We start from the raw sequence: 26,450 nt of genomic DNA on the forward strand, positions 1-26,450 counted from the left end.
GGGTAAGTGATCTGGCGATGGGCAGGATCCTGGTAGATCACATGGCGACAAGTTACGAGAGAAGCTTAGCAGTCTAGCCAGACAACTTCAGGAACGTATCTATGCCTTGTCAATAAAGCCTGACCCGCCTGCAGTGCCGATCTAGAGCCTGACCCGAGGGGGCTTGTTGTCATACAGTTCTGCTTTGTAACACGTAGCCATCATATCACAAACCCCACCTAATTGCATCCAGGATGTTGTATAGACAATAAGGCTTCCACCATGAAGCCGTCTGCATACAGTCAGCCTAACTATTGAATATCCTACCAACTCATACTGCCTAGCAATGACAGGGATCCATCTCTTCTTTTCCCCGCTCATTCCTGCTCAGGCTTCGCTCTGTTATCCATAGACATCATATTCCATTTCCATCAGTCGCCTTTTCCTGTTTCTTCTAGTCATCCCTCGCACCATCTCAAAAATCCATCCAATCGCACAAACGACTTCCAGCGCTTCATCGTCACTCAACCACAAATGAGTAAGCAATCAAAGAATGATCTTATCCAACCAGATGACATCACTGTCGCCATTTTCTGCGCTCTCCCAAAGGAGGCCGTCGCGGTTAGGCTCGTATTTGACGAACGATTCGATTGCAATGTTGCTCCTGGCCAACAATTGTATGTCTATTCTTACGGCCGAGTCGGTGAACACAACATCGTACTCACAGTGCCTCATCAAATGGGGACAGTGAAAGCATCCCAGTGCGCTGCTGTTGTGGCCCAACAGTTCCCGAATATTCGGTTCGCTTTATCAATTGGAATCGGAGGGGGTATTCCGGGTGCAGATGCCGATATCAGGCTTGGGGATGTTGCTGTGAGCATACCGCAAGATAATCACCCTGGTGTGATTGAATACGACTATGGAAAATACACTCAGAACGGAGAGTTTGTCTTGAAAGGCTCGCTCAATAAACCAGCCCCCATCTTGATCAGTGCAGACATGTCCTTACAGATGGATGAGATGGAGGACGAATTCCCAATTGACGGGATGCTCCAGCGCATCCCACAAAAACGTCTCTTCTCTCGGCCTAGTCGTGATGTCCTTTTCGCTGACACCTTTCATCATGTTGGCGGAAAAGACTGCAGCGCCTGTGACAATTCCAGCCAAAAGCAGATTGTTGATCGGGGACATCGTAACAGAGATGTTATCATTCATCGAGGTCTTATACTTTCAGGAGGAGGCGTGATAAAGAACCCACAGGATCGAAACCGGTTACGGCGCGGCAACGAGCAAGCGATATGTTACGAGATGTTGGCAGCGGGTATCATGGGCCAGATACCTTGCCTGGTCATTCGAGGAATCTGTGACTATGCTGACACCCACAAGAGCGATGAATGGCATTACTATGCTGCCGCTGTTGCTGCCGCATATGGCGGAGCTATTCTAATGAAGATTCGTGGCGAGCAAGTGCGTCAAACCTCAACTATGCAGAATATGATGTCAGGAATGAAGAGAATAGAGAGTAAGGTTGATGAGGTGAAAGAAGGTAATTAGGTATCCCTTTCTTGAATATGACTCCTCTTGAGCCCTTATATATCATTTCCCAGTCATTTTGACCAGTTCATGCAGTTTCTATGAAGACCTTTCCTGAGAATTTCAAGTACTAATCGGTCCACAGAATCATATCGACGACAGATCCTGGAGTGGATCGGGCAAAAGAACTGGAGACATGCCCATCAGGCACATTTTTCCAGATATGAACCTGGAACTGGCCAATGGTTTCTCAACCACCCGGACTTCAAAAAATGGGAAGTTGGCCACCAGCAAACATTGCTATGTCAAGGCGATCCAGGAGCAGGCAAAACAGTCATGGCATCCGTCATGATCGACCATCTCAAGTCTCGTGCCTGCGTCGAATCAGCCGCAAATCCGACAGCTGTTGTATTCTTCTATTTCAGCGCTGCAGACAGAAACCAGCAATGCCCGCCTTACTTTATGTTGAGTCTCATGAGACAGTTGATTGAAAGCAGCCATAGGCCACTGCCAAAGGCCGCCACGGATTGGTTTGAAGGATACAAGGACAATGGCCCATCATCGTTAAGCATGGAAAGTTTAATCAGCGGGATCATTGACATATCGCTTTCCTTCGCGAACCTCTTTATAGTAATCGATGCTCTTGACGAGTGTGAAGAGAGTGCATTGGAAAGAGGACTCCTGCGTGAACTGTTCAAGCTCCAAAGTCGGACGAAAGTGAACATCGCAGCAACTTCCCGTCGCCTGGACTGGATCAAAGACATCTTCAAAAACCTCGTTCCGAACTATTTGTTACTTCCTATTGAGGCAGCCGATGAAGACGTAAAACAAATATCTTGAAGTACAAGCGTAATCTTGTCATTCAAGAATGCGGTTCGTCAGAAGAGAGGAACAAACTAGTACAGGATGTACAAGAGCGCATCAAAAGTGCTTCTCATGGAATGTGAATATTTTCTTCGGATGTATATCCGAAACTGGCTAACACAAGTTCAGATTTCTTCTCGTCCGATTTCATATGGATGAAGTCGATTATCAGATATCAGAGCAGGATATCAGAACTAGCATTCAAAACTTTCCTGAAGCGTCAAGTGCGTATGAGGAGATTTATGGAAAAACAACCGACCGCATTCATGATCAGCCTCTGAAGCATCGTTTGCTCGCGAGCAAGACCCTCGAATGGGTAGTCTGTGCAAAAGAACCACTCCCGATTTTGGCACTTCGTGAAGCAGTTTCTGTAAAGATCGGCTCTCCACACTCTGAGAAGACAGTTCAAAGTCCCATCAAGCTAATTGTGAATGTGTGTAGAGGGCTTGATACAGTGGATGACGACAAAACTGTCCGATTACTCCATCACATAACACGCGAGTATTTCAATCATAACCCTGAGCGTCTAATGTTTCTTAGCAATGGTTGCCTCTCAAGGTCCATAGAAGGCGTTATGAACATCAAGCAGCTAGAATCTAACGCCAGAACTGCCATTCAAGTAGATCTCACTATGGTTTGCATCACATATCTTTTATTTGATGCTTTTCAGGATGGACCATGCCAAGAGAAACAAGAACTATGGGAAAGCTTGCGAACCAACAAATTCTATCAGTACGCTGGTCGTTACTAGCTCGATCATCTAGAGTGTACTAAGAGTGAGATGCTAAAACTCACGAAGGGTGCATTGATGATCAGATTCCTTCGTAATTCTCTGAATATTCGAGCATCAGGTCAGATCCTTCGAGTATACCAAGTATATCATAGTGAATTTAAATGGGGTAATGGAGATCCATTGGAGGGATTTATATGTCTCCATTTGGCGGCAATTACGGGCTCCTACCAAATGGTTCGCTTTCTACTTGATGATGGTCACCAAGTGGACGAAAAGGACTTTCGCAGCCGGACTCCACTTTCTTACGCTGCGAAGAACGGCCATTCGAGTACAATTCAGCTATTGATAGAACTTGGTGCCAAGGTTGATACTGTCGACCGATTATACCGGACCCCACTTCTTCAGGCCGTGAACAACAACCGTTTGGAGGCCATAGAGCAACTGTTGGATCACGGCGCCATTATTCAAGGGGATCGGAGAGGCCATAATACACCACTCCTATGGGCTGCAAACTATGGACTAACCCATTTAGTACAATTATTGCTGCAATAGGGAGCAAATATCAAAGCACGAAATGGATATGGTGATACTGCCTTGACACTGTCTTTCGGAAAGCGCGTTGGGGGCAATCCTGAGATGGCAATGGTTCTGATTAACGGTGCTAACGTCAATATCACAGACCAAGACCGAACTTCTCTACTGTTTCTTGCCTTAAGAGAAGAATGTCCTGATGTTTTCCAACTACTTCTCAAAAGCGGCGCTTCTGCACAAAGATGGAAGAAAAGTGCGTTATTACTTTATATGGCTGCAGGTCTTGGATATTTGGAAATTTGTCCCCTACTGCTCCATGCCAAAATGCATGTAGACGGTGACGGTGACGCAGGCACTCCATTACTTGTGGCTGCGCGACGAGGACACCTAGATGTTTGCAACCTTCTGATCCAACATAGAGCTAGAGTGGAAGGAAATGGTAAGCGGGCAAGTCCACTGTCGATAGGTCAGAGAATGTGGTTTGGTTGCCACAGGCCAATTGGTAAAAGCACGAGCTCTCCGCTTATTGAAGCTGCAGCAAGAGGGCATCTGGAAATCTATCGTCTTCTGCTCGATAGTTAAGCACCTGTAAACGGTCGCTCAGGTGAAGATAGTCCATTAACCAGAGCTTCTTCCGAGGGCTATGAGGACATTTGTCGACTACTACTAGACAAAGGTGCTACAGAAAGGGTAGCCAGTTAGCCCCACTATCCTGATTATGTAAATTTTCTCCTGAGTCGAGGACAACGGGATACCTAGACCGATATTTGTTAAATATACAATTGTAGTTAAACAAATGTTACAGAGTGTTTCTCAATACTAAAAGGCTTCGGAAAAAATAAGAGAGGTCAATTTATTATGGAATTCCTGTCTTTTAACCTTCTGTTATTATGCCTCGATCAAATCCTTCAAAGAAATTCAAGGATCTCTGTGACCGCATGGTTGTCTGCATCCTTTGGTAAGAGCTGCTTGTATACCACGAAGTTGGTGAACTGACGGAATAATGTCTTCGGAAACTCCAGAGATAGCTTCCTGCGACTCGCCGAACCTCAGCAGAATAATTCTAACTTTAACACTAGGTTGCAACTCTTGCAAGACGTTCATAATCAGGTGCAACTTGGGGTCATAATCCGTAGAAATGGCGATGGTGATGTTAAATTTATGATCTGACCAGGTCCCCCAACTCATACTTTTGGTACTTCCCGTTCCAAAACGCAATGAGTGTTTTCAGGGAACCAGAAATCGGTTCACTTTGTAGAATAACTCTCTAGCCTCATTTGACAGTTGTCAACTGACACCGTCCTGACTCAGAGATAACTTATCCATCAATATGAAGCCAGGCGAAGGTTTTGGACTCTGCCTGTAGCCGTCTCCTTTCTTGCCTACTTCAATTGGAACGTACACAACCAAGTGCTGTCTCAGAAATTCCTTTCGTTTTTCTGGCTCAGCTAGATCCTCACCACCGAAAACGAGGCTAGCCCTGAACATGTTGGTTTTTGTCTGTGCTTCTGCCACCACTCCCATGAACTCTTCTGTAGGCCTCCCTACTTCAGATTTGTCTATGGTTGAAGAGTCAAACACATCAGGGACTTGACTTTTATAGAAACCCAGGGACTTCAACTTCCAGAATTCTGTAAATGTCGCACGGCCTCGATGGTCGCTGTTGTCGCAAGCCTCGCCTCCTGTAAAGTGAGACTCGCCTTCTTGCTGGGTAAAAGAAAAATGTTGACAACAAAAGATCTTTCACTACAGAAAGGCGAAATGTGACAAAATAACTAATCACCTTTCCGCTACTGTCAAGCATATAATTTCTATCAACCAACTCTGATGTCACCGATATTGTGCCCACCTGCCAACTCATTACATCTTGTTAGTAGATCAATGATTGTGTGTCAGGCATCAATAACATTTACGGAAATGGAACCCTTATGGGCCTCTGGGTAAAATTGAAGTAATTGAGAGGCTCAGGCTTGCAATTATGCGAGTAAGCACAGAAATTGATAAATAAGTGGACCTGCCGGTCGCGAAGAAGACGGCACGGCACGCATAACCTTGTTGCATAACACCCTGCAGCTCATAGGAGGGTCGGGCCGGCTCGTGACTTGTCTTACTGCTGAGCTCGTCCCCGTCTTGGTGCATTTCAGCCCACGGCGTGCTTCCGATTGTTGCCATTTGTAGATATAGTCAGGCCAGCGGTTGTTGAAAAGGACCATTGTGGATTCCTACCGATTGCATCCCCTCACCGTTGATCGGCATTAATTATTTATGCACACGATAGCATCTACACATCCACAAGATCGTTTGAGGAGATATCAAGTATCACTATTGACATCGGAATTCTCATTTTGAGCTACAAAGCCTTCGCAAGATTAAATCATTCCTATCTGAAAATCTTTAACCTAAGAAGTGTTGATTTCTTCAAGCAATCGATCCCGAAGACTACGTAACGGTCCTTCAAGGTATGCATTGCAACATGAGGCCTGTACTAAGACATCGTAATTCAAGATTGCTGCACTGATGCCAAGCGAAAAGAAAAACCGATCTGGATTTCAACAAAGCGTGGCCAGATCGCTATTACCAATTGGTTTGCGGCACACCGCCAGATTACTCTTTCCTAATTTGGGTTTTTGTGCATCGCATATCGATGTCGTTATGTGAGCCACTGTGGTAAGTTTGTATTGGTTTATTCCGTTGCCGGCATTGTTTTCTCTTGCCTCGCTGGTTGATGTTGAGACACATGCACAACGATGAGACACGGGCCTCATCGAACTGGAGTAACACTACTTCGGGTGTAAGTTGTTCTGTAAGTCATGATTTGACAAATTAAGGGTCATATATCATGTGAATCTAATAAACTTTTGTACAGGTAAAGGAATTAGATTGGGCATTTCCTGTTTGAATTAGGCCAGTCGCACTTCCAGGGTAAACTTATATCTCAATGCGCCGTCACAAATAGGCGAATGGTTGGTATGGTATAACTGTACGTCATAATCCAGTATTTCGTGAGAGCGTTTGAACAAAATTACAGAAATTCTGGGATGGTACAGATACGCAATGTATCGGAGACATTATGAGCTCATGTTATTGAGGAGGCTAGTATTCAAATGGGAGAGATGCATCTAAGACAACATGCTTAATCATGTTAGTTAATGCATGGAAGTTGTAAGCGACCGCAACTAAAGAAAACACTTTCAATTGTCTCGGAATGAGAAGGTGGCTTGGGTTAGTGCGTCCAACACCACAACTACTCATTGACTGACCTTGAACTCGGTAGTTGTTGAAGTAACTCGATGTCTCCGGCGCTACAAAGGGCTGGTGGCCAATCACGGCACACAATAGCTACACCAGATCACAGGCATCTCGACGAGATCAACTCACGTTGAACTCGGCTGTGTTTGATGGGTTATAATTGAGGTCCACAGGTACCAGACTGCGGCAGACGTAAACCAGGTCTAGCGAGAAACAGAGAATATTTGTTAGTTCTACGACGGTGGAACAAAGATGGAGAACCAAGATGGCTGTTGTTTTCAATGAGTATCTTATCGGGAGGGTGGTCGGCAAAAGGAGACTACTGTAGAATTGCCAAGATACCTGTACATTCCTCGGCCTTGTTTAAGCTGGAGCCGTCATCAATTTGAAAAGCGGCGTTCTCATTTGACGGACTCAGGAAAGAGCGACAAAATGTGAATTTGAAATTTTGTCTGTGACATACATATGCAAGAGTCTCAACAGGGTCAATTCTATCTACACGATTCTATCCCATGTCTCATGATGTGACCTAATTGATAGTGGGCCAGGACAAACAGTAAATGAACGTTCTGGTGGAAATTATGTGAACCCCAAGGGACATAAATAGCCTGCCCATCTCCCACATATTCCTTCCTCATCATCACATCAATTTCCAACTTACACATTCTCATTACAAACTATTCACCTACAAACAACATCACCATCATGAGTGACGAACAAGTCAACAGCAAGGAGCCTATCTTGGAAGAGGGCAAGTTCGATTCCGAGATTTCCGGCAACACCGCTTACGTAGGTGGAATAATGTTACCCATGAGACCCCTCTTGCTAACGTTTCTTATAGATCCGTTGGGACGTCAAGGGTGGCGGTGACCGTGATCACTATCCTAGCTTTAACACCTGGGAGCCTTTGGAGGGCACTCCGTAATATGACCCAGAGTCGCATATCAACCCTCATAGCTAACTTGAGATCTAGAAACATTCAAGGTTTCACCTGCCGCAGCGCCATTGACCTCTGGCTTTACCTTGGAAAGTAAGTAGTATCTCCGGTTTACACAAGACTCCATACTGAGTAGCGACAGCGAGAACGAACAGTTTTCTGGACCAACCGAAGGCAAGAAGAAGATCGACGCTCGACGTGTTTCAAAGTACAAGATTGTCGCTCGTTGATCTGGTTTGACGTGCCAAAGTCCGGCCATTCAACATGTCTGGATGACGATGGTGATTGACTCTGATCTTGACGACACAAGGATGCAGGATACACTGCTGAAGACATAAGAGGAGATGCATTACTTATAGTCACTCATTATCCTCCAATAAATAAACCGTGGCCACGGATCTTAAACTTCTTGTCTGCTATGGATTGAGTGATGTAATGTTATGCAGCCAGACATTTTATGTAAAGGTTATTGCCATATGCATACCTGCGGCAATAATCACGGCCTGGCACGGCATAGACATAACCGTGTTGCATAAAGTCCTGCATACCACGGAAGGGTCAGGCTAACCCATTACTTGTTTAATCATCAAGGTCGACTAAGGGAAATAATCAACTTTGGTCCGATATATTCCGATCTTGTCATGAATGACGTTTGTCCCCACTGTGATTTTCATAATGTGTATAGAAAGCAAGTCTTCACCTATATCTTTGATCATTAAAATTCCACGCAAGTCTTCGACTACTTCTACCATTTAACAATGTCGACTGGAAGAGAGTTGTCTGGCGGTTCCTTTATAAAGAAACAGCACGCTACAACCTATGATTACATCTCCCCACTTAAGTTAGACTTATCCAAGAAACATGTTCTAATCACAGGCGCAGCATGGGAGGATGGTGTTGGCTTTGCTACAGCCATGGCGTTTGCGCGCGCCGGAGCGTCTGCGATAGCTGTAGCTGATCTACACGGCGTATCAGAAGATCTCACAGCGAAGTTGAAGTCAGCCGCAACACAAGCTGGACGTCCAGAGCCCACAGTGCTGAACTACACGGTTGATATTGCAAATCAGGAAAGCGTTAAAGCAATGCAAGAAGATATCTCAAAGGCCTTTTCTGGACGTCTGGACGTTGTCGTCAATAACGCGGCTCACATGGAACCCTACGAGCGACTCCTTGACATAGATCCAGATGTGTACTGGCGCACATGGGAAGTCAATGTCCGGGGACTGATCAACATGATGCGCGAATTCCTTCCAAAGCAGCTCTCTACCAAAGGTGGTTTATGTACAGTGGTCAACGTTTCATCCTCAGGCGCTTTGAGTGCCCGACCCACCAGCGCGAGTTATCGGAGTTCAAAGCTTGCAATTTTGAGATGGACTGAATCAATGCAACTGGAGTATGGGAGGGAAGGACTCTTGACATATTGTGTGAACCCGGGTGCGATCAAGACCAAGATCACTGAGCTCGCGCCCGAGGCTCTGCGGAATTCACTGCCTCATCGTCCGGATATAGCTGGGGATACGATTGTATGGCTGGCTGCAGAGCGCCGCGAATGGTTAGGTGGAAGATATGTAAGCTGTCCATGGGATATGGAGGAGCTCATGGAGAAGAGGGATGAGATTGTTGAGAAGGATTTGCTCAAGGTCAGGATGGCATTTTGAGCTAGGCGTGTGTGCTGAGGTTATTCGTTTGTCTCTCTATTTTCATGCTATCTTTCAATGTTAAATAAACCTCATCTATAACCATCGTTCTGTACAACCTGCAAGGGCCACAACAGCCATTGTTTCCAGAAACCTCCGAGTATATCCGCTACTACTTCCACTATTGCTTTTCCCCAGCCTTGCATAAACCAATAACCGTCAATTCCATGTAAAAGTACACCGAATAGGGCAAAAAGAATTAAAGCCGGTGGTTGCCTCTGCTTTAACAGTGTGAAATAAGACTCAGGCGCAAAATGAATGAAGATCAGAGGTCCAGACCACTCCTTATTATACCCCCAATTTCCACGTGTCTTGGAGTCCATGTTGCGAAATTGTTGCGAGTAGAGACGACATTTTCGAAGGATATGAAGCGCCTCCTCGTAGACTTCGGAAGAAGCAGAGCTACTCCAAGTATCGCGAACGTTACAGAAATAATCATCCTCAGGGCTGTTGCTGTCCTTGCCCGGATCAAGTTCATACCAATTGCCAAGGCTCATTATGTTTTTCATCTTCCCAAATCGGATGTAATTATGGGTAGGTTCGAGCACAGCGTCGATTCCGCGTATCATAGGGATCCACTCGGCACCTAGAACCCTTTCGTTGCGTGTCGATGTTGATAAGCGGGAGACTCCATCTACAGGTTCCAGAAGAGGGTTTGACATGGCAAAAACGTACAGAACGTTACATATAGACCACGTAAATAGTGCTTCGCTGTTATCTGCAGTGATATTGGAGATCTGTCTCTGAAATCCAATCAAGGCTTCTCCATGATGATACATACCATCTAACCATCTTTTCTTTCGCTCCAATGGAGATTGGTAAGCAATATGTAGAGCTGCAAGACCTAGTAACGCATTTAAGACGAATGGGTGTTGGAAACCCATTTGGGGAAAGGCTTCCTGCCAGATCCACAGCGTCTTGGGACATTTGCAAAGGTCTACACTGGTAGATAGTGTCCAGTGATGAAGTAGACGCAGTTGGGTTAACTCCAACGTTCCCGTCGGAGTATAATCAAGATTGTGAAGGGAGTCGGTAGTTGAGGACAACGTTGGTGTTGGCGTTAGCACCGATGTGATGGATGGGGATTGAGACACGACTAATGGCGACATGGGGGAGACTGGTAGTGGTGGCATAATTACAACTGGAACAGATGTCTTGTCTGGATATTCGCAATCTATATCGCGGCGCTTGCAGGACCAGCATCTTGGGCGTTCCTCGTTACACTAAGAAATGATAAGCCTCTGGTTGAGCCGCTGTTAAAACAAGAAAATTGTATATAGATGGACTTACTTTAACTCGGCGTTTTCGGCAGTCTAAACAACCAGTTCTTGACTTCTTGTGTGGCTTACGTTTCGGGCGTGATTGTGGTTGTCGTGACGTCTCCATGACTAAAAATGTCTAATTGAATCGTTCCCAAATAAAATAGATGACTGCATGCATGTAGGTTTACTGGAACGATAAACGATGAACGAAAAACTAAACAGAAAGGAAAGGAAACAAGACAAGGAGAACATTGAAAAATTGTGTTATTAATCGGCTTAGTGAGTGATGAGTCCACCAGAGAGGCGAAGTAAGTGGATGTAACTCGTATCTCGTTTAGCATTCTCGTTTAACCTCGTTCAGCTGACACTAGACATTACTTCACTAGTCTAGTTCCGTTCTACTGTGCACGAGCCAAACAATTGACTTTATTCCCGGCAAACCTTGGATCCATTAGCTCCAATGATCAAAGCGCAGTGTCATTCGGAAGAAACTTAGGTCTACACGTAGGGACTAACATTCAAGTTGTGTGTATAGACCTACAACTGGTCTCGATGAAGTTTATTGTGAATTAAGTGGTTATTTGTAACATCTCATAGCATTTCCCAATCCGTTTCACAACCAAGTTATTGTCCATTTTAGAGACCAAGTGTATTTGAAGAAAAGTAAACATGTCTATTATGAGGATCACAGTCCTCCTGGAAAGTGCAAATAGGTATCTACCGGTCAATCAAGTGATGTTGGAATCTACTCAGTAGATCTTCCTGGTCTACTTGCAGCCCTCTTTCGCCCCTGATCATCCACTCACCTTCCTGGTGACGTTCTCTAGCTATAGCTTTGCGAGTTGAGCTATGTACCGCTGTGCGAATACTCTTGCTGATGCCCGCACTCGGATACGCAAAAACACCAAACATACCAGCGCCGCTCTTAGTCACAAGGCTCATAGCTCCCTTTCCAATACCTTTGACAGCTCCCAAAGCGCCCTCCTTTCTTGCCCCCTTATATGGCTGTACAACAACGTCGCTCAAACCATCAACGAAGCCCCAAGCAAACGTCTTGCCTGCAACTATCATGCCACTTTTGGCGTCAGTCACTGGCCCATGGTCGCGCACGCCGCCACCGTAGTGCTGTGGCACTGATTTGAGGCCTTCTGTTAGGGCAAGAGGAAAATCCACCACCATTCCTTTAAGAGCGGTGGGGCCTATCATTCCTATACTCTTGGCTGATGCGCCTGCCATCCTTCCGGCAAGCGAGTGTGAACGTTCGCTGTTTGGTCGTAACGTGTTGCCAGAAGATCTGCTCGCCAGACTCTGAGTGCCATCTGTAGCCTTGTTCTGAGCTTTCTTCGATTCCCATTCGCGTCGGTGTTGTTCCTCTCTGTACTCATCGATCGGTTTCGTGACGATACCGGTAATCGAGGTAGTCATATCTGTTGCTGTGGCCATGACTGCAGAAGCGCCTCCAGAAATCGGGTCCCATCTCGTAGTTTCGATATAGATAGGGTTGCTTTGGTAGCTATGACGGGTGAATCAGCATGTGATACACGTTATGTTTGAGGTCGTGACCCGTGGAACTGGATACTTACGCCTTCATATACTTGCTGTCGCCCGGTCTCTTCGAAAGAATAATCTCGGCAGCCATTTTGGAAAGCTTGATAGGCCGCTTCGACTTGGTATATGACCAAACCGCGGGCTCTGTTGGAATCAATTCACACCTCATTCGCTCAAGGGGGAGGTTCTTATGGAATGACTGCACAGCAGCACGAACTCCCACTTCAGATTCCATCTTCTTCGCTATGAGCGTTGCAGCAGCAGCGGCCTCGTCTGAAAGGCAGTAACGAATAGCTTCAGAAAGATTCTCTACACTGAGTTCTTTGTGTGGTATCGGAAACGGCCCTGCACCTGCCTTGGCCACCATCTCACCCCAAAAGGGTTGGCTACAAAGTGGTCAGCCCGGAAATTTGTAACTTGATCGCTTTGTGAATAACTTACTCACCAAAGAACGGGATGATGGTTGTGGGCTTCCCGTTCCTTAGTCCGCAAGCTGTTGTACCTGCTCCTCCATGATGAACAACAGCTGCAACGTTTTGGAAAAGCCATTCGTGGGGGCAATCTCCTATCCAATACACGTTCTCGTTCGCAGCGCCCGCAAGGTCAGACCAGCCTTTGGAGATGATGGCACGGGCACCAGTTGACTCGACCGCATTCAAAATTATCCCAATGGTCTTTTCCGGATTATCCAAAACAATGCTTCCAAACCCAATGTAGACTGGCGGCGGACCGACCTTTAGGAACTCGGCAAGATCTCGAGGGGGGGAGAATTTGGGGGCGTCGCGGAAGAAGAAGCCACATACGTCTGCGTTACCATGTCAGTGCGATACTTTTCAAGGGCGCGATGACTGTCTTACCAATATGTGCTGCCCAGTCGGTAGGCTTTGGCACTAAGGATGGAGACCAACAGTATGTGAAAGGAATTTTTAACGTTTGTGTGATCATCGGTCCATCAAACATAGCCACCTCCTCTAGATCTATAGATCGTCGCCATTTGTTGATCAGATCCCCCAGTCTAAATGAGTTCTTGGTCAGTTGAAAGGTCACCCATAATGGTCAAGAAAAGCATCAAACTCACCCTTGCCAGGTCAACCACTCAACAATGCCGTAAGAGATATAATTTTCCACTCGAGGATCACTACCAACATTTTTCAAATTGGCCAATGGGTGAGGGAACGCTCTGGTGCTACTCCAAGGCATCGTGAACATCAGGTGCACTGGGACTCCGAGCGCTTGAGCGCAGTGTACGTGCGCAAAGCTGGGAGGGTTCGCGATTATTGCATCAGCTACAAATGGAAGACCAGTAAGAGTATCAGGCCTTATACACGAGTGCCAGAACTTTTCTAGCATCTCTTGCACCATCCAGCGCTTCTTCTGGATTTCTCCAGCCGCCAGACTCTGCATGCTGGGTATCAAACCAGGATTCTTAACCATGTAGGACATTAATTCAGCTGGGTTTCCTCCAATAGGATAGAACTCCAGGTTTGATTCCCGCACAAAGTCCTCGAATATGTCGTGTGTCGCGAGACGCACGCGGTGACCGTATCGTTGGAGCTCGTTGCCTAGAGCGATGAAGGGCTGTACATCTCCACGACTGCCCACGACTTGTATGACAATGTTGAGTTTTGTAGCCCATGATTGGCTCTCTGATTGTGGCTCGGTGTAACTTGGTGCTGGGGAGCTATCCTGATCATACTTTTCGGCGGGCAATTGATAAAGGCGGCTAAAAGTGCGAACGAGCTTCGAGTCACAGTCAATATCGACTCGGGCATCGTCTACATAAATTAATATAAATACCAAAGAAACGTTAGAGTTAGAAGCTGCACATACCGCGAGTCTTTACATGGCTTCCAACGAAATTGGCGAATGTTGATGTTGAGGAATTCGTCAAGACAGGCTCGGCAGGCATTTCCACAGCATTTGGAATGTCACCTGTGCTGTCGGCATGTCTGAAGTCATGGTAGGGAGGCGCTGGTGTAGCTGGGCTGAGGTAGGGAGTCTCATCGCCGGCGAGTTCGTATCGAATCGTGTCTCTTTTTTTATCACCCATTGTAGCTGCGGTCGAATGTATCTGGGGAGTAAACTTGTGGTTAATATGGAAATAGTAGGATGAGAGTGATGAGTTTTTCAGAATGATTTAACCCTATCAACGAAAGACTGACGTACTGAAAGTGGCTTTGGTTGAACGGACTTTTCCGCTTCGCTCTCCTCTCGTACCTCGTTAAGGTTTCGTCAAGTCGCCCAGACGTAATTGGATGCTGGATATGCCATGTTCGAGGGTCACCACTACTGGAAACTCAAATATGATGCTAGCCGCATGAGGTAAAGATAACTTTGGGTGGACACTGGGCAAATCTCCCGGTTGGTGTACACATCAGTCTACCTCGATCTGACTGACTAATGGCCTCTAGCTTGGGTCTATAGATCCATAGTTTTAGCTCCCTCATTCTTCGTTTCTCGTTCCTCGTTTATCGTTCATCGTTCTTGACCACATCCACTCGAGGCACTGCCTTATTTCGAATCACAATCTTCAACATTGAGAGATCCGAAAGAAAGGTATCGAGGTAAGGGCGACGTCGTGGCCTCACTAAGATGAAACTTCTTTAAGGACGTCTCATCCAATCTGATAGGGGTGAGCTTCACAATAATACCCATAGCCGTACCATTAGCTTATATCAGAAATGAATGAATAAATCGTAATAAACTCTAAATTGTGACAATGCAAGTTATTTGAATATAGTAGAGTTGGGTCATAGACATAGCATTTTACTTACTCCACTCATGGTCAAGCGCCAAGGTCCATGGATTATCTTGTTATAGCATTGGACTCGTCTCATGAGGACGATGGCAATCTAAAAATGTGGTCCATTGTTCACCGATACTGTAGCCGGGACTCATGAACGAGCCTATGACGTTGCTCTCAAGTCCTAGAACTATTATTATGTGAATCGAGTCAAAGCTATGGCCAACAATTCGGTATCTTTAATCTATAAAACCCGGATCAAGTCTGCAAAAAGCAATTATCATGCAACACATCAAACTACAGCATTCAAGCAACCGGCCAACTACACTTCCAACAAACCTCGAAACAAAAATGAAAGTCGCAACCCTCGTTGGAGTGCTCGCCGCTGCTGCCCAAGCAGTCGAAGTCCCTTGTACCGGCACTACCTCACTGAAAGAAGAGGCGGCCAAGAAGAACCTTCTCTTTGGCTCAGGCGCCATCAATCCAGCCTACCTCGACGACGCCCAGTTCAGAGCTGTCCTCTCTGAGCAGTTCAACAGTCTCTCGCCCGAGAATGAGCTGAAGTGGAACTTCTTCCACACGGCCAAAGATGAGTACGACTGGCACAAACTCGATCGTCTCGTCGAATTTGCCGAGGCCAATGACATGGTAGTCAAGGGCCACGGACTTCTCTCGACATGCTGCAACCCAGATTATGTCCTCGACATAACAAGCCCCGATGCCCTCCGTGCTGAAATCACCGAGCACTTTGAGGCTGTTATGCATCGATACAAGGGCAAGATGGACCGATGGGATGTCGTCTCTGAAGCCCTCAAGACAAACGGTAGTGGTTTAGCTCCAAACCACTTTTACGATACCCTCGGCCCTGACTGGGTCGAGGAGGCCTTTCGAATTGCTCGAGCAGCTGATCCAGACGCCAAGCTCTTCCTCAATGAGAATCTTGTTGAGTCAATGCCAAACAAGCGTCAAGAACTCTACGACATGGTTGCCAAGCTCATTTCTAAGGGCGTTCCTATCGATGGAATTGCACTACAGACGCATGTCACCCTTGAACCTTTGGTACCTGGTGTTATTCAGGATATGGTCAACTCTTACAAGGCTCTTGGTCTTAAGGTTTCTATTGCCGAATTGGATGTCCACACGTACAACGCAACTCAACAAGCCGAGATTTATGGTGACGTTATCAAGGAAGCTTTGGACGCTGGCATCACTGATATCAGTTTCTGGGGTTTTACGGATAAGCACCTGTACACCTGGCTCCCGGGCTCGAAGCCGTTGATGTTCAATGAGACCTATCACCCCAAGGAGGCTTTCTACTCAACTCACGATGCTCTGGCCAAATTTGTTCGACAAGACTGATTTTCGATTGGCGAATGACTATTCTGGCACCATCCAGTCTAACACGGGTGACATTCCTCTTCACAAGTTTAGATTCACGTTGATCGTGGACATTTTATATATCAATATTGTTTTGTTGTCGCGAAGTTTGAGTAAGGAAAAAGAATATAGAATAGGTATTTGGATTTTTGGTTTTCAAGGTCGTTAGGCTTCAATCATAATTTCCACAGCATCTTCCCAATTCTCACTTTCAACGTCCTCGTCCGTCAAAAAACAGTGACCCAGCATGTCATAGAAGTTCTGTTTTGAACCCGGTTCCCTGTTTTCACGAGTGTTTATGATATCTATTGCTGTTCTTCCTTCGGTATCAACTTGACCGACAATAATTTCGGAGGCAAGTGGCACACACAATGCCATAGTATCAGCATCAGCGAACTCTGCGATAATGTGAAGCAGTGTTTGCCCATTTGGAAGAGGAACATGGATATCGAACCCGTTTCTAATGAATAGATCGAGAAAACGATGCTTGTTTTCCTTGATACTACAAAGAAGGGGATCAACCGCAGGTGCATTTGGGCAACGGACTTGTGCCCCGTTGGCCAAGAGGCGGACAGCAGCGTCAAAGTTGTCGGAAAGGATAGTGAATCCAAGCGGTGTTCTGCCGTCCTTATCGGGGAAATTCATATCCATGCCAGCATTAACTAAATGCTCCACGCCATCTGCTGGTGACCAAATGGCAGCATAGTGCAACGCCGTATGATTGTATCCTGTACGATACGTTACACTCGATCCAGCCTCCAGGAGAAGTTTCACGCAGGTCGGGTTGGCAGACCTTGCGGCGAAAATGAGTGGATCTTTTTGGCAGTAGCTAGGAATAGATGGGTCAGCTCCGCGAGATAAGAGTAATCTCAGATCATCGGTTGATCCAAGCTCGGCTGCTAAACAAAGCGCTGTTTGGCCCAGAGAGTCACGAGCATTGATCATTTCAGTAGAAGTCATCTCCAGCTCCTCCGAAATGCTTGTACTTTCAAGTTTGAGGACCGTCTTGTGAAGCTTAGTGAAATTCCGGCCCTCGATATCTTTGGTATGATCGAATAGTTCTCGGAATGCTTTTTCATCTGCTGGAGAAAGTCTTCCAGACAAGATCTTGCTCCAAGCTTTGTCTGATGGGCATGCACCCCAGATTTTACTTCTGATAAGAGGATTGGCGCCAGCTTGGAGTAGGAACTTGATTGTTTCAATCTTTCTGTATGATATTGCAAACTAGCGGATATTAGCAACTTGCTTCGAGCCACACAGGACGATCTTACATCTAGGGCGGTGACTCCTGATGAACAGTGAACATCATTGGGAGAAGCGCCACCACTGCTGAATAACTGTTTCAATTTCTCAATATTGCCGATTTTAGAATAGTAAAAAACGTTAGAGTCTTTCGCAACGAGTCGATGAACAGCGACTGTCATGGAAGGATCCGCCGCCGGCTTTAGTAAGAGAGCTGCAGAGATGAGTTTTGCCACGAACCATCGTGGGAACGTGTAAGTAACCTGAATAAGACTCGAGCAATGCTCTTTGCATCGAGGAACGTTGCACGGTTGACGAATGTTTGGCCTGCCAGTATAACCGACAAACAAGCCACCAATTATGGAATCGAGAAGCATAGGGGATCTGAAGAGTTTGATACGATGACAAGAACAGGCGCACCTGACCTGGCTTGTCCCTGATATGGTCTTGGTTGTAGTGATGGAAATCGCACTGACCATTGAGCTATTACGGGCCGACAACAAAAGGTCAGTACTCCGGGAACAGTCTACTTGGATTTCGGATTTCTCATCTGTTATGCAGGTGAGTAATGTTGGTTCTGGGCTCCGAGCCTTGTTAAGGTTATGTGATCTGTAATCCGGTTGTTTGAGAAGGTCTTCTACTGATTGCAATCGATTTGATATCGCCAGTAATCCATCCGAGTGTGTAGCTAGGTTCATGTGCATTCCTTGTCGTTGAATTGCGAGTTTACTGACAACGGCGTGTATTCCTTGAATATCAAGTTGAACGCTTGCTAGCGAGACCCTAGATTCCGGTCAGTTATGCAGCGACCAAGTTTATAGTCTCTGTACTCACGCTGATGATGCAGAAATATAGGTAACGAGTTGCATTCGTAGATCTTGCAATGCAGTACGAAACCCATTGATCTTACGAGTAACTCCAAGACTTCGTAAATTTCTTTTTTGTCGAATATCGTTCCATTTTTCAACACTTTCATTGATCTCAATCAACTTGGTGGTAATGGAATGTGCGATGTGATCCAGGCTAATGTTCTTTGCCAAGGCCCTTTGTGAATGTGAAGACAAGAGGACTTGTTCCAAGACGACGGTTAGGTCAGTGACCTCATTTGAAAGAGCACAAAGCTCCAGTGGCGCTCCGTACAGTTGCACTAGGAAGTTCAGCGCAGAATGTGTAGCAGTCGCAAGGGTCAAAGAAGACGCTATTATTGACAAGGGGTCCATTTTGAAGAAACAGATGGTTTAATTACGCTCGAAAGTCAATACAGTGGAGAATGACTTCAAAGAGGAAAAGCCTCTTTTCTCCCCCGTCTTATACTAATTCCCAAGCCTGCGGCTCAGTAATCTCAATGGTCTCATATTACTGTGACCGTTTAAAGCTGAAACCAGGCAGAGGGTAAGCCCGCCTCAGAAGCACGGCGAGTGGTCTTCAATGGTTGCACTGCTTGAAAAGATGGCTTTATTTATTGGTTGTTGACTGCTTGGTCAGACTCACGCCGGCACGGTCTGTAGTGGCTTGATCAGGCGTGTGACAGTTTACGGCGAAGGGACTTCTTGACGTAGTGGTGGGCTGGCCAACAGATACCCTCCTTGAAACGAGGCCTCAGAGTGGCGAATATGTACTTTGTCACATTCGTCTGCAGTAGCGGCTAAAGAACAGGTGATACACTTGACCTCGATGCAGGTGTGATTTTCTCAGCACTCTCGCATATTGATGGCACAAACACATATGATGTTTTACTGGACGACAAGCATCCAATGGAAAGTGAAATACGTCAGGATTATGCGGCCCCCACATACGATAACAACGTTGAGGCTTTAGTGTTCAGAATTCACGACAACATGAGAACCTCAATCTATTAAATAAGACATGTCACGAACTATTCAAAGACAAAACAGAAGAAAATTATACTCGATGATAGAACTATTAATTATTCATAAATATCTACAATAACTACCTAGCTAAATCTTAAGTATTGGGTCATAATCCTCAACTTGGGACGTTTGACTGTGTAACCTCCTTTCGCATCTTCCTCTAGGTCATAGTCGCAGATCTTAGCCTAGTGATCTTCAAAGGGCCTTCCATGCATCTTCGTCATCCCAGATTGGGAAAACTGGTTCCAGACGTTCGGGCATCTGATCCGGCCAATTCTGTTCAATCACCTTCATCAATCCATTTTGGAATATCGCATACGCTGGCCCACCAAGATGGATTCCTATTTACGTTAGTATTAGTGTGTATGTGAAGGTATCTGTAAGCCTTACCGTCAATGATCAACTTCCTGAAATCAGGGTTTTCTGGCTCGCTTGCCGATCCTGGGATAGGAGTTCCTGGTTTCCAGCCAACAGCAGCACTTATATCTTGAAACAAATCTAGATAAGGAACACTGTGGCTGCTCGAAAGCTCTCGAATCGCTTCCGCATAGGTACTGGTATGATCGTTGGTCCACTTCATATCCTCAAAGTCTATTTCTTTAACTCTTGCGGCCATTAGTCTTTCCTCGACTGGTGGTGGAGTGACTAGAATCACGCGGGAGCAATTATCCTTGACTTGATTGATGATCTTGGCCATGTTTTCTTTGTATTGGTCGAGGGGCACATGGGGATTAGGTCCATTCTTGCGTTCTCCGTAACCTGCGTCGTTTGCCCCGAACAATACAACCTGTATCCTGGTTCATCCGTGTTCGTTGTAAGGATTTCTTTTCTTACCATGATTTTTATTTCGGTAGGTGACGAACGGTCAGGAAGTATGTGTGGAAGTACTTTTAGTGCTTGGGACGAGTTGTAGCCACTGTAAATGGTTAACATCAGCGAAGTTGGTGTCATGAACGAATTATTCTGTACCTCAACCCTCGATTGATGATGTCTCGCTTTCCTAAGTATTCTTATCGCCTATCAACAATATTCACTACCCAGAACTGCGATAAAGCTCGTACCGTTTTGTAACCAGGAAGTCATCGGTATCTTATCCCCTTGCGCGATCGACTTTTCAATGATTGAATCGCCAAAAAGCACGATCTGGCCATAACTGAGTTTCTAGATTACCCGATTAGGTCCATCATACATATGCGATAGGAACAACTTACATTTGAACCTCCTCGATACGAACGTCCATCCATTTTGCATTCAACAGTTGACCATTGAACAATCAAGCACCAAATCCAAAGCATTGCCTCTTGTATGAAAAGCATTATGGTGTTCGGTATCTTATTAGAACAAATAAATAAAGGGCCCACGAACGACACCAGTGAGTAACTGATGTCTGGAAAAGGAATGACTACAAATAAACTAAGAAACAGAATCTGATTCTGATTCTGCCAATCTCAGGTGGGGTAAATACAATCTGTGGTATGATGAAAGAGAATGCCTTGAGTGTAAGACACCCCGCTTTCATTCCTACTTGGGGCGGGTGTATCACGGTATGTCGGTGTGCTCCAGCCTCCAGTTACTCACTGACCATTCATGCCTTGCATGGCTGCTATAAAACAAAAACCATCATCACAACTTTATTGTTCACATAAATAAGCTGAGCTATATCTTATTAAGAGGCTAGTATCGCTGTAGAAATGTTTACAACAAGTTCAAAGCTGGAGTTGAGATTCGTCTCCGTGGCCTGACATGTCAGCTTGACTATCTATCTTTGAACTGGTTTGCAGGTTGGAAGCGTCGCTTTGGAACACGGTGAGGCATTTCATCCCTGTATGCGAACTTTGTGGCATCCTATTGAGTGTCAGCCGGAACACTTCTCTCTCCGCCCGGTTTGTATGGTAGACACTGAGCTGCAGTCAGCCTATTACCAGGTTGTGCATATGCATCTTGACTGCATAAGTGACAACCACCAATATTACCCCGCTTCTGATTATCACTGTAATTTATTACTGAAGATCACGACTTGAGCCGCACAATTGTATTAATATCTAGTAGTTCAAGAGGAAATGCCAGGTAGGATTCGTCGGATACGCATAGTCCAGCGGTAGGGCGTTCAAGACACGTCGACATTGGCGCAAGGCAGTCTTTTTCTCAGTGCAAATCATATCACGCGAGGATTCTAAGGGATGTCACACTTTGACGGTTTAAGCCTGCTGCAGGTTCGTAAATGACATTGTAAATCACAAGTGTGCCTGTAGCCTGATATCTCGTTACACAACATACTCTATCCCGCCACCAATTACATCACAAGTCTCCCTACGTTTCATCCGCGCGGCCTGTCTCACGCCACTTTACAGCCGCAATCTTTCACTGTCTAAGATTTTTACCATTGACAATTTCTCAATGCCTAACTCACTAATCACCGCGCTCTATTATCCAGCCGCATGTTTATGTCAGCAGCGAAGAGCCTTGTCTGTAAAATACTAGACAGGACCAACAAATTATTGCGGCTTAGATTATTCTCTATTGTACCATCACCAAACAATACAACGAGAGAGATCATCTCAAACATCGCAGGCATCAATAAAATCCTAACTCGACACTTGAGCCCAATTTTATACTACAGCAATCAGAGCACCATTCCTACCGTTCCCCTCGTCAAGACTAATTCTTGCATGTTTGAGACATTATGACAGATGTCAGTGGAGTATCTATTCAATTGGATCAAGAATCGCAGGATGGGGGTGAGTTTGTCTTAGTAACTGGGAACTTCCCCATCGATAAGGCCGTACTTCAAGGTAATACAATATTCATGCTTATTGCACCAATTTGAGAATTCAAAAGATTAATTAGAATCAACAGCATTGCCTGCTGGTGTCAAAGCCATATCCACAGAGGCTTACGGGTCTAGTGCTTGGACTTTCACGGGAAAGATAAACGCAAAGAAGGATGACGGGTCCGATACGTTCTTCTTCCTGAAGGTCAGCACGCTTTGTCAGTCCTACTCTTTCACATACCCTTTACTAACGATATATAGACAGCCATCGGCGACGAGGGCTCGATAATGCTCCGTGGCGAATTCGAATCGTCAAAGATCATACACACCATCAAACCTCACCTCATCCCGGAGCCGATAGCCTTTGGACAGTATGAGCAAGCAACAACCCCCACTTTCTTTTTCCTCTCCGAGTTTATCGATATGGAAACAGAATCTGCGCCCGATCCAGACCAACTTGGAAGAAATCTCGCCGAGCTTCACAAGGAAAGCCAAAAGACCACTGGAAGATTTGGATTCCATGTCCAAACTTGCGATGGACGAATACCGCACACTGTAGATTGGCAAGACAACTGGCCCACATTCTTTGGTAATCTTCTCAAAGGCATCTTCAAGATTGACACTGAAGTGAACGGCCATTGGCCAGAGTTTCAGCGTGCCACTGATCAAATCATTGCAAAGGTGGTTCCCCGTTTGCTTGGAGGACTGACAAATAACGACAAACCAATCATACCATGTATTCTTCATGGGGATCTATGGGAGCCTAATATTGGCAAAAGAAACGATACTGGTGAACTCATCCTTTTTGACGCCAGTTCATTTTGGGGACACAATGAGATGGATCTAGGCTTGTGGAGAGCAAACTTCTGCCAACATCTACGGCCCAGTCTAGAAACGTACGTGGATAGCTATCTGCGTCACTTTCCTGCAGCCGGTCCTGAGGAGGAGTTTTATGACAGGAACAGGCTTTATAGTCTGAAGGCAACTATCAACTACTCTGCTGGGCACCCTGGCTCCATCACTCGGCATACGTAAGTTTCATCATTCTGTTCTATCAGCAATGACATTCTAACTATTTTTGCAGGGCATATAACAACATGTGTTATCTCTGTGAGAAATATGCACCGATTGAGGGCATAGACAAGTACGATCCAGCGTTGGATCCTATTATCACGGGAGTTGGCTTATTACCTGACTTTGAGAAAAGGGATTAAATGCAATAGAAAGATGTCTCGTTTTCCTCCAACACAAAGACTCTTCACTGTCTTGAACGTGATCTCGTTGTTCCTGTTCCAAAGGTATAACAGGCAGTTTTTCGAATGGTGGCTGAGATAGACGTACTGGGTAACAGCAGGTCATTAGATTGGAATTAAAACCCCCGATGCTACAGATAGCGTAGCTGGCGGAGTTTCCAAGCATATCACTGACGTTTAGTAATATCTACGTTATAACCTAGGGGCAATAGACATAGAAATATACAGACCTTTAACGAGACATCCTAATGTTACTTTGAGTAAGTGGTTCGATATTGTAACATATAGCATTTAAGGTATAAATAAATATAAATACGATAAACCTTTCTAAACAGTATAGCCGCCAATACTCCAGAAGGGGCCGCAACCTTAAATGAGAATGTTAATATATCTAGTAGTAAGATAGACCAGGTTCCTTAATTTCTCTTACTATTTTATAATCGCTGAGGCACGTTGACAAGGTTTTCTGGTTCAACTACGTTGTATTTCCGAACAGAATTATTATATCCGTGTCAATTACACATAAATTGCTTCTAAGATATCTATTATTAACAAAAGCCTAATATATCCTATACAGCACTTAGTTATCATTAACATCCTTGGGCACCGCTGAATCGCCACTTCCAGTCTGGAGAGTTCGAAGGTCTGCGTCGGACTGACGTGGTATGTCAGACAGTGGAATTCCCTTTATGAATAAGTCAGCTGAAAGCCTGAAGGCCAACTGTCAGAAGTGTTATAATACTTACTACCCAGGCTTCTTCAAAACCAGCAGAGCGTACGTACAACGGTCCAGTGATTTCTAAAGCGTCGACAACCATGTGCTGGATCCGTTCCCAAATTGTGTTCCCTTTCAGAACAGCCCATGGCTTATCCTCCCAATTCTTCATAACCTCATGACATAGACCAGTGGCCCTCGCCTGCTTGATTCCATGTCCGTCATCTGCAAAGTCTTGTAGTCTATTACCAATTTTTATTATCAAGAACTATTAGTGAACATAAATTACCATCAAGTGACATCTGCAAGACCTTACCACGAACAGAAGACGTCGATGGAATCTTGGGCTCGTAGGAGGCAATGGCTTTGACCGAGATTGAGGGACGTCCACGCGCAACATATTGTATCAGATCCATTCGAATTTTCCACTCCAACAGCCGTCGCTTGTCTTGTCTAGTCATCCATTCCTGCTGCATGCCTTTCAGGTACATGACCGCAGAGTTCACATGATGCCTAGCATAGTTAGCATTCAATCACTTTGCAACAAGAAATCGGAAATACTGACATGAGAAAGAAATCATATTTGACATGATGAGGTGGGTTGATAGCAGCGCTTGATGCAACAACAACGATTGCTTGGAACATCTCAGCAGTACGTTCTTCCAATTCCGCATCCTCGACATGGACCTGCTGGAGGAGCGAGACCATAGCCTCTCGGGCCCTCTTCAAGATTCCATCTTCAATCTTACTCTCATCAAGGTAACGTACAATACTATCCAATCTTGAATCAAAGTGGATTTGTTTGTAGATATCCAACAGGGCTAGCATGGAAGACGCAGGTCGAATGGCCTTGGCACCAACCTCGCTAGCCAACAGCAAAGCATCTAGGCCTTCAACATTGTGGACGCAAGTTTGTGCTAAAGCCTCAGCCACAGTGGCAGGTTGCTCCCATTCCAAACCGTACATCAGTTGGATCAAGGAATGCAAGACTCCGGCATAAAAACGGAGCAGTAAGTCATTCGCAGAAGCGTTACCCTTGAGTAGGTATTCCTTTACCACCCACTTGTACCCATGGTCATCAATCTGCTTTTGGAAATAGGCGAGAAAGTCAGGATAATATTCCTCTTTGCCAAGATACTGAACAGAAGTCTGCCACGAGCCCAAAAGATCAGAAATCACAGATTCATTGCGAGGCTCAACTGGTCGCTGAAGTTAGTGGCGCAGATCAAAAGCTTTATGGATTTGGGCAGCATTGGCGCCAGTTCCATAGAGCGCAAGTATATGATGAAGCATCTAGAAACATATCAGCGGAACACAATCAATTACCTTTCTGATACTCACATGATCGTGAAACCCTCTTTTGTTCAAGAAGACATGATGGAGCTAGGCAATTTGTTAGTGGTTCGGGATCGCCGGCAAATCCAAAGCATGCCACAATTACAAGAAGCGCCGAGTCAAATGCGATGTCGGACAACCAGGATGCCTTCGTTGTGCTAAAGCTGGGCTTACATGCAAAGGCTACTGGAGAAATGCGGTCATTTTTGTGAACCGAACACTGTTCAAGATGCCACTGGTGCCAACAGGCTCTCAAACAACCGCGTTTCCCTCGAAGGAGAGGTGAATGTGGTTAGTGAGTATCAAGCAATGTCACGCATGATCGAAACATCTTCCTATTCAACATCCGTCTTTCGTCTCGGAACCCTAAAAATTTCCCAAGTTCTGTATCTGCCACAACTCAAGACCTACGACAGTCGTGCGGGCCCGGACGTGTCGGCTGTGTTGTGGTTTGAATCAATTTGTAAGCTCCAAGATCCGGACTTGTTACTTGATATATTACTCTTGGCGCTCTCTGCCGCCCAACTGCATGCCACTGGTCATCACACCGTCAGCTTAGATAATGCAATAAGGATCTACAGCGATGGGCTGGTGAAGCTTTCTGCTGCACTGCAACAAGTTGACTACAGGATCCCAATCTATTTACTTGCGCCAATTATTACTTTTTCAACCTGCGAGCTTTTCTTGTGCCCATCAGATTCGGGGTGGCGCGCCCACATACAAGGCATTGCGGACATCTTTCGACTACACGACACCAATATGGACAGCATACATAGATCTCAGGACTGGTTGCGGCTATGCGCCAGGGCAA

The 26,450-nt window shown here is 45.6% G+C and overlaps 12 protein-coding genes across 12 annotated transcripts; 8 read left to right on the plus strand and 4 right to left on the minus strand.

The window, feature by feature from the left end:
• The first annotated feature begins 165 nt into the window (after positions 1–165).
• Positions 166–2,613, plus strand: EDB82DRAFT_511379 (nucleoside phosphorylase domain-containing protein). Its single transcript, XM_065608895.1, has 2 exons — positions 166–1,525; positions 1,658–2,613. The coding sequence occupies exons 1-2, from the start codon at positions 514–516 to the stop codon at positions 2,350–2,352; spliced, it is 1,707 nt and encodes a 568-aa protein (XP_065463158.1). The 5' UTR covers positions 166–513; the 3' UTR covers positions 2,353–2,613.
• On the plus strand, positions 2,481–3,292 carry EDB82DRAFT_287993 (uncharacterized protein). The gene has a single exon (XM_065607405.1). The coding sequence runs from the start codon at positions 2,528–2,530 to the stop codon at positions 3,125–3,127; it is 600 nt and encodes a 199-aa protein (XP_065463159.1). The 5' UTR covers positions 2,481–2,527; the 3' UTR covers positions 3,128–3,292.
• On the plus strand, positions 3,185–3,661 carry EDB82DRAFT_435549 (ankyrin repeat-containing domain protein; the record flags this gene model as incomplete). The annotated part of the gene is made up of 1 exon (XM_065607751.1): positions 3,185–3,661. The coding sequence occupies one exon, from the start codon at positions 3,185–3,187 to the stop codon at positions 3,659–3,661; it is 477 nt and encodes a 158-aa protein (XP_065463160.1).
• On the plus strand, positions 3,294–4,277 carry EDB82DRAFT_287994 (ankyrin repeat-containing domain protein). The gene has a single exon (XM_065607406.1). It carries the CDS (start codon positions 3,746–3,748, stop codon positions 4,220–4,222), a length of 477 nt encoding a protein of 158 aa, XP_065463161.1. The 5' UTR covers positions 3,294–3,745; the 3' UTR covers positions 4,223–4,277.
• A 3,182-nt stretch (positions 4,278–7,459) lies between these two features.
• Positions 7,460–8,224, plus strand: EDB82DRAFT_511384 (uncharacterized protein). The gene is made up of 4 exons (XM_065608896.1): positions 7,460–7,678; positions 7,731–7,810; positions 7,863–7,919; positions 7,969–8,224. The coding sequence occupies exons 1-4, from the start codon at positions 7,595–7,597 to the stop codon at positions 8,054–8,056; spliced, it is 309 nt and encodes a 102-aa protein (XP_065463162.1). The 5' UTR covers positions 7,460–7,594; the 3' UTR covers positions 8,057–8,224.
• Positions 8,225–8,399: 175 nt separating this feature from the next.
• On the plus strand, positions 8,400–9,567 carry EDB82DRAFT_511385 (uncharacterized protein). The gene has a single exon (XM_025736953.2). It carries the CDS (start codon positions 8,585–8,587, stop codon positions 9,482–9,484), a length of 900 nt encoding a protein of 299 aa, XP_025591862.1. The 5' UTR covers positions 8,400–8,584; the 3' UTR covers positions 9,485–9,567.
• EDB82DRAFT_451164 (uncharacterized protein) lies at positions 9,568–14,383 on the minus strand (the record flags this gene model as incomplete). Its single annotated transcript, XM_065607822.1, has 8 exons — positions 9,568–10,746; positions 11,557–12,298; positions 12,369–12,719; positions 12,775–13,138; positions 13,191–13,348; positions 13,412–13,676; positions 13,752–14,108; positions 14,164–14,383. Coding segments are annotated over 8 exons (3,636 nt in total), but the record flags the coding sequence as incomplete, so codon positions are not given.
• A 1,044-nt stretch (positions 14,384–15,427) lies between these two features.
• On the plus strand, positions 15,428–16,435 carry EDB82DRAFT_560973 (glycoside hydrolase superfamily; the record flags this gene model as incomplete). The annotated part of the gene is made up of 1 exon (XM_025736957.1): positions 15,428–16,435. The coding sequence occupies one exon, from the start codon at positions 15,428–15,430 to the stop codon at positions 16,433–16,435; it is 1,008 nt and encodes a 335-aa protein (XP_025591865.1).
• Positions 16,436–16,448: 13 nt separating this feature from the next.
• Positions 16,449–19,242, minus strand: EDB82DRAFT_511387 (ankyrin repeat-containing domain protein). Its single transcript, XM_025736958.2, has 3 exons — positions 18,530–19,242; positions 17,725–18,478; positions 16,449–17,677 (listed from the first exon to the last, which is right to left on the minus strand). Exons 1-3 carry the CDS (start codon positions 18,913–18,915, stop codon positions 16,619–16,621), a joined length of 2,199 nt encoding a protein of 732 aa, XP_025591866.2. The 5' UTR covers positions 18,916–19,242; the 3' UTR covers positions 16,449–16,618.
• Positions 19,243–19,761: 519 nt separating this feature from the next.
• EDB82DRAFT_479393 (SGNH hydrolase-type esterase domain-containing protein) lies at positions 19,762–20,882 on the minus strand (the record flags this gene model as incomplete). Its single annotated transcript, XM_025736959.2, has 6 exons — positions 19,762–19,907; positions 19,957–20,353; positions 20,401–20,482; positions 20,536–20,566; positions 20,628–20,727; positions 20,778–20,882. The coding sequence occupies 6 exons, from the start codon at positions 20,880–20,882 to the stop codon at positions 19,762–19,764; spliced, it is 861 nt and encodes a 286-aa protein (XP_025591867.2).
• A 1,367-nt stretch (positions 20,883–22,249) lies between these two features.
• Positions 22,250–23,550, plus strand: EDB82DRAFT_479394 (Fructosamine kinase-domain-containing protein; the record flags this gene model as incomplete). Its single annotated transcript, XM_025736960.2, has 4 exons — positions 22,250–22,358; positions 22,423–22,541; positions 22,598–23,367; positions 23,421–23,550. The coding sequence occupies 4 exons, from the start codon at positions 22,250–22,252 to the stop codon at positions 23,548–23,550; spliced, it is 1,128 nt and encodes a 375-aa protein (XP_025591868.2).
• A 619-nt stretch (positions 23,551–24,169) lies between these two features.
• EDB82DRAFT_568958 (uncharacterized protein) lies at positions 24,170–26,450 on the minus strand (the record flags this gene model as incomplete). The annotated part of the gene is made up of 5 exons (XM_065609883.1): positions 26,302–26,450; positions 24,870–25,510; positions 24,628–24,817; positions 24,336–24,572; positions 24,170–24,274 (listed from the first exon to the last, which is right to left on the minus strand). Exons 1-5 carry the CDS (start codon positions 26,407–26,409, stop codon positions 24,170–24,172), a joined length of 1,281 nt encoding a protein of 426 aa, XP_065463164.1. The 5' UTR covers positions 26,410–26,450.

The sequence above is a fragment of the Fusarium venenatum genome (assembly GCF_020744135.1).
Source record: "Fusarium venenatum strain MPI-CAGE-CH-0201 chromosome Unknown EDB82scaffold_4, whole genome shotgun sequence".
NCBI lineage: Eukaryota > Fungi > Ascomycota > Sordariomycetes > Hypocreales > Nectriaceae > Fusarium > Fusarium venenatum.

Bases quoted from the DNA above. Each gene is read 5' to 3' on its own strand.
- EDB82DRAFT_511384 (XM_065608896.1), top strand. From the start codon at position 7,595: ATGAGTGACGAACAAGTCAACAGCAAGGAGCCTATCTTGGAAGAGGGC. The intron at 7,679-7,730 runs GTAGGTGGAATA...CGTTTCTTATAG, and splicing joins TTTCCGGCAACACCGCTTAC to ATCCGTTGGGACGTCAAGGG. The intron at 7,920-7,968 runs GTAAGTAGTATC...GAGTAGCGACAG, and splicing joins CTCTGGCTTTACCTTGGAAA to CGAGAACGAACAGTTTTCTG.
- EDB82DRAFT_287993 (XM_065607405.1), top strand. From the start codon at position 2,528: ATGGATGAAGTCGATTATCAGATATCAGAGCAGGATATCAGAACTAGC.
- EDB82DRAFT_511387 (XM_025736958.2), bottom strand. From the start codon at position 18,915: ATGGACCCCTTGTCAATAATAGCGTCTTCTTTGACCCTTGCGACTGCT. The intron at 18,479-18,529 runs GTGAGTACAGAG...ACCGGAATCTAG, and splicing joins TATATTTCTGCATCATCAGC to GGTCTCGCTAGCAAGCGTTC. The intron at 17,678-17,724 runs GTAAGATCGTCC...AATATCCGCTAG, and splicing joins CAGGAGTCACCGCCCTAGAT to TTTGCAATATCATACAGAAA.
- EDB82DRAFT_511379 (XM_065608895.1), top strand. From the start codon at position 514: ATGAGTAAGCAATCAAAGAATGATCTTATCCAACCAGATGACATCACT. The intron at 1,526-1,657 runs GTAATTAGGTAT...ATCGGTCCACAG, and splicing joins GGTTGATGAGGTGAAAGAAG to AATCATATCGACGACAGATC.
- EDB82DRAFT_287994 (XM_065607406.1), top strand. From the start codon at position 3,746: ATGGCAATGGTTCTGATTAACGGTGCTAACGTCAATATCACAGACCAA.
- EDB82DRAFT_511385 (XM_025736953.2), top strand. From the start codon at position 8,585: ATGTCGACTGGAAGAGAGTTGTCTGGCGGTTCCTTTATAAAGAAACAG.